A 3,916-nucleotide genomic window follows, 5' to 3' on the forward strand; every position below is an offset into this window, starting at 1 on the left:
TTGTGTGTTTTAGACACCCTTCAGTGTGTTTTAAAGTGGAAACAAATCATTTTGAATTTGAGTGTCCATCTTTTTTGTGGATGATTATTTAGATATGAGACTGGTTTAGTTAGAGGGCTTGAAGAGCTTTGTGTGCACTTTTGAATCGCTCAAATCGAATGTCAGATGGCATAACGACGTGCTTCAAAAGTTCAAAGTGTTATCATGATAGCAGGCATGCCTTGTGGTGCAATGCTTTTTAAGGGATGAGTTCCTTTGTGCCATCCGTAGCGAGTGTGGCCTATGCCATAATGGATGAGCCAGCTTGTTCAAAATTTCCAAACTATTTCATATTGTTTTCAAGTGCTGACTGGTTTTCATGCTTTCGTTACTTTATTTAACTTATTTTAAACTATAGTTGAAGCTCAAACAACTTTTAAAAAAGGTTTTTTTGGGATTCTAATATCTTAAGCTATTAACTTTTAACTCTTGGGTTGTGATAACTTTTACATGGGATTTTAATGAATTCAGGTTATCATAATAGCATGTTAGAGTATTATGCTATTAATGTCAAGGAAGATATAATTACAGTTTTTAACAAAAATTTTCCCTTCATTTTTTAATATAATCACTACCAACTTCAAATTTTGCTTTTGTAATTAACTCAAATACCAAAACATCAAATTTTTACATCCGCGCGTGGTTAATATTTTATTTAAACTAAAATCCTTATACTTTATCTTTGTGCATGTAACTCGATATTTTTATGATGCTGTGATCATAATTTTGATATTATGTTGTATTCTACTTCATTTATGAAAACAGGATTAGGAAATATAATTACATACATAAGAAAATCAACAATATCCAAATCTCATTTGGGTGCATGGCCCAAATAATATAAATGAAAATTTATTCTTTAATACAAGAAAACTATGATATTTTACAAGTTGTTGTTAACAAAATCAATAGAAATCACCAATAGCCAAGAAAATTAAAAGAATCTTATTTTAAAGCAGCGTACATTCTATTTGTAAGTAACATATTTTTTTTTTTTTTGTTTTACTTGAATGAGCATTGGAAACTTCATTCAAAGGAAAAAAATAATGGCTACAAATTAACACATCAGAGTCTGAAGAAAATAAACAAAGAAGATAACAAAATTTATATTACTCTTATCAATTACAGCGTTTATATATTTTTTTATTTATTTAATATAAAAGGCTATTTTAATTGATAAAGAATAATAAAATTATAATTTTTATCTTAAATTGTGTTACTTGTGAATATTGAGAATAATGTCTCTCAACTAAAAAAAAATGAGAGCATCATCATGTATGCTAAAAGTAAAACTTACAATTTTATCCCCTAAATTGTGTTAAATATAATAAAAATATTTTTTCATGTCATGTGTATTATATTAATATAACATGACAATAACTATTTTAATAAAATAATAGTTAATTAATGGCAAAAGGTTTTGAAAACAAAATTAAAGGTTAGAAAAGGTAAATTTTAAATGTTGAAATATGAGGAGATCATATATAATTGCTTTAAAATTGAGTGAGGTTTTTATCATTTTAGACTTTTTTCCCCAAACAACTAGATGAATGCTAATATAAGGATCAAAACTGTTTCAGCGGACGACAAACATATGTCCACTTTAAAGTTGGTTTGTCCCCTTTCGCAAGTTACATATTCAAACTCCACTTTTTTAATATACTTGTTTTCAGCGCTAAAGTAAACATACTGAAGTGTTTGTGGCTGTTGTTTAACGGAAAAGGAATCAATGCGTGATAAGCAAATCAACATCAAAGCAAGACTCTAAGGTCCATAGATCATTATTTCAGAAAGATGGGAACTGAATCTGTGAGCCACACTTGCATTTAGGGAGCACTGGAGACTCAGTGAAGTTTGAAGCAGAAGTGTCAACACACAGATACACTTGGTAAAGTTGACTGTTCCCAGAAGAATCCTTATTACACTCTATGAATAGAGCATACCCAATTCCTTCCTTTATAGTCCCTTTCATGCTCCTCAGGCTGTAGGATCTTCCATTTGCTTCTATTCCTATACACATTCGCACATCAATCCATGCAAGCTTCACGCTGATAAAACTCTCAAGTCTTGGGCAACTGTTTATCATTTAGCCCATATCATCAAAATTTATAAAATGAACTTAGAGGATCATTAATTTTGGGGGGGGGGGGAGATCAGAGGTGGAATAGTGGGACTCATGCCTAATTACCAGACCTAAAGGCTAAAGCCTTACCATTTCAAATTTCCACTGTTTGGTTGGCGATGATAAGTATAAGAAGGACGTTTGGCTCAAAGCAGAAATTATCTCCCCCAAGTGTCAAGAACAATGGGTAGACTTCTTTCAATCAAATGGCTACAAAGACAAGGTTTGGGGGCGCGCTTGTTTAAATAATGACAGCCTCTACTGCTCACACCTATGCCAACTTTAGTTGGTTTTGATCAGACCATATATATATATATATATACACACATATTAAATTCACAATTTGAATCTAGATATATATTTACAAGGCAGAATAGTGGGCCCGGCCCATGCCTAGTCATGAGATGTGGGACTCATATACAACTATAGTTTGTGTCAATCTCTCTCTCTCTCTCTCTACACCCAACCTCTCCATTCACTTTATGGATAGAAAAGATTTAAGGTTATACTTCTAACATTAAAGAAGTTCAGGAGATGTGCTGGCACTATTGAGAGCTTGAAGGAGATTGGATCTCTGTTTGAGGCTGAGGGCAGTTTTAAAGTAGTTATGCTGCTGAAGAACTGATTCTGAACAAGTGCCATGTTTCTCCCATTCATGGCTCCATAATTCAATCCCATTCCCGCTTCGGCATGCCAGTGTGGGCCAGTCCTTCTGTAAACTGCTTGTCAAGGCTAATATCTGTTATCATGTTTAAAATCATGCATGTTACTATCAAAAGGCACTTATTTGCCGTTTCAATAGATTCTAATTGAACAGGCTTCTCTATAAATGAAGCTAGTCTAAAGGCACTTATTTGCCGTTTCAATAGATTCTAATTGAACAAGCTTCTCTATAAATGAAGCTAGTCTATACACTATGGATATATTTAGAAGAAGCTTAAATTTCAACAAATGAAAAAGTAACGTACATCAGATTGCTTAAACGGGTTGGAAGAATCACAGTTAGATGGATAAGAGCCATCATTACAGTTAAGGCACAGTCCACGAATGCCAAAATCTGCTTCACGTTTCCCAGTTGCTGGATAGCAACAACTCTTCTGAGTGTCGCAATATGATCCTGGCCACTTCAAAATCAAATGCAAACACTGACAACTTCAGTTTCATATATATTTATATATAGTTCTTCATGGTTTTTGTTACAGTTCTTATTAGTTTTGGGACAATCCTCCTGGACGAAGTTGAAGAAATCGAAGTCCTGTGAAACACAGAGAACTGAGAGATACTGCAGAAGCAGAACAAGGCTGACATTGAAGAAGAAAAAGAAAGATCCCATGGACTTCATTTTGGTTCTCTCAGATTTGTGGGATTGAAACAATCAAGGAAGGAATGAAGGTGGTGATTGGTGATATCTCAATTAAAAAAGAAGATGTGACTCCATGGAAGGTGAGGAGTGACATCTTGGAGGAGAGTATCAGAGATAGGATATTCTTTAGTACCAATCATATCAGCTTTTGATTTTGGAGTGTGCAAACATTTCAAAGTTCAAACTGATCAAATGGACACGTCTGCTCAATTTTGTATGTTTAGGGGAATGAAAGTAAAATATTAATGAACGAAATCCAATTCAATTTTGATTGTCCAAAAATATCATTAATTAGGTCTTTTATCAATTAATCATTTGGGTCTTTTAATTTCCAATCACACATTCGTTCATTTATTTGTAATAAGACTAGAGAATATGATTAATATAACTTA

At 33.1% G+C, this 3,916-nt stretch overlaps 1 protein-coding gene across 1 annotated transcript; it reads right to left on the minus strand.

The window, feature by feature from the left end:
- Positions 1–1,825: 1,825 nt before the first annotated feature.
- On the minus strand, positions 1,826–3,503 carry LOC129322511 (ribonuclease 1-like). Its single transcript, XM_054968819.1, has 4 exons — positions 3,389–3,503; positions 3,130–3,287; positions 2,702–2,900; positions 1,826–2,049 (listed from the first exon to the last, which is right to left on the minus strand). Exons 1-4 carry the CDS (start codon positions 3,501–3,503, stop codon positions 1,826–1,828), a joined length of 696 nt encoding a protein of 231 aa, XP_054824794.1.
- Positions 3,504–3,916: the final 413 nt, after the last annotated feature.

This window comes from Prosopis cineraria, unplaced genomic scaffold (assembly GCF_029017545.1).
Source record: "Prosopis cineraria cultivar Desert tree isolate PC_DT_omini unplaced genomic scaffold, ASM2901754v1 PC10, whole genome shotgun sequence".
In the NCBI taxonomy this organism is placed as follows: Eukaryota; Viridiplantae; Streptophyta; class Magnoliopsida; order Fabales; family Fabaceae; genus Prosopis; species Prosopis cineraria.

Bases quoted from the DNA above. Each gene is read 5' to 3' on its own strand.
- LOC129322511 (XM_054968819.1), bottom strand. From the start codon at position 3,503: ATGAAGTCCATGGGATCTTTCTTTTTCTTCTTCAATGTCAGCCTTGTT. The intron at 3,288-3,388 runs AGGATTGTCCCA...ATTTGATTTTGA, and splicing joins TTTCTTCAACTTCGTCCAGG to AGTGGCCAGGATCATATTGC. The intron at 2,050-2,701 runs GCACATCTCCTG...GAATGTGTATAG, and splicing joins TCAAGCTCTCAATAGTGCCA to GAATAGAAGCAAATGGAAGA.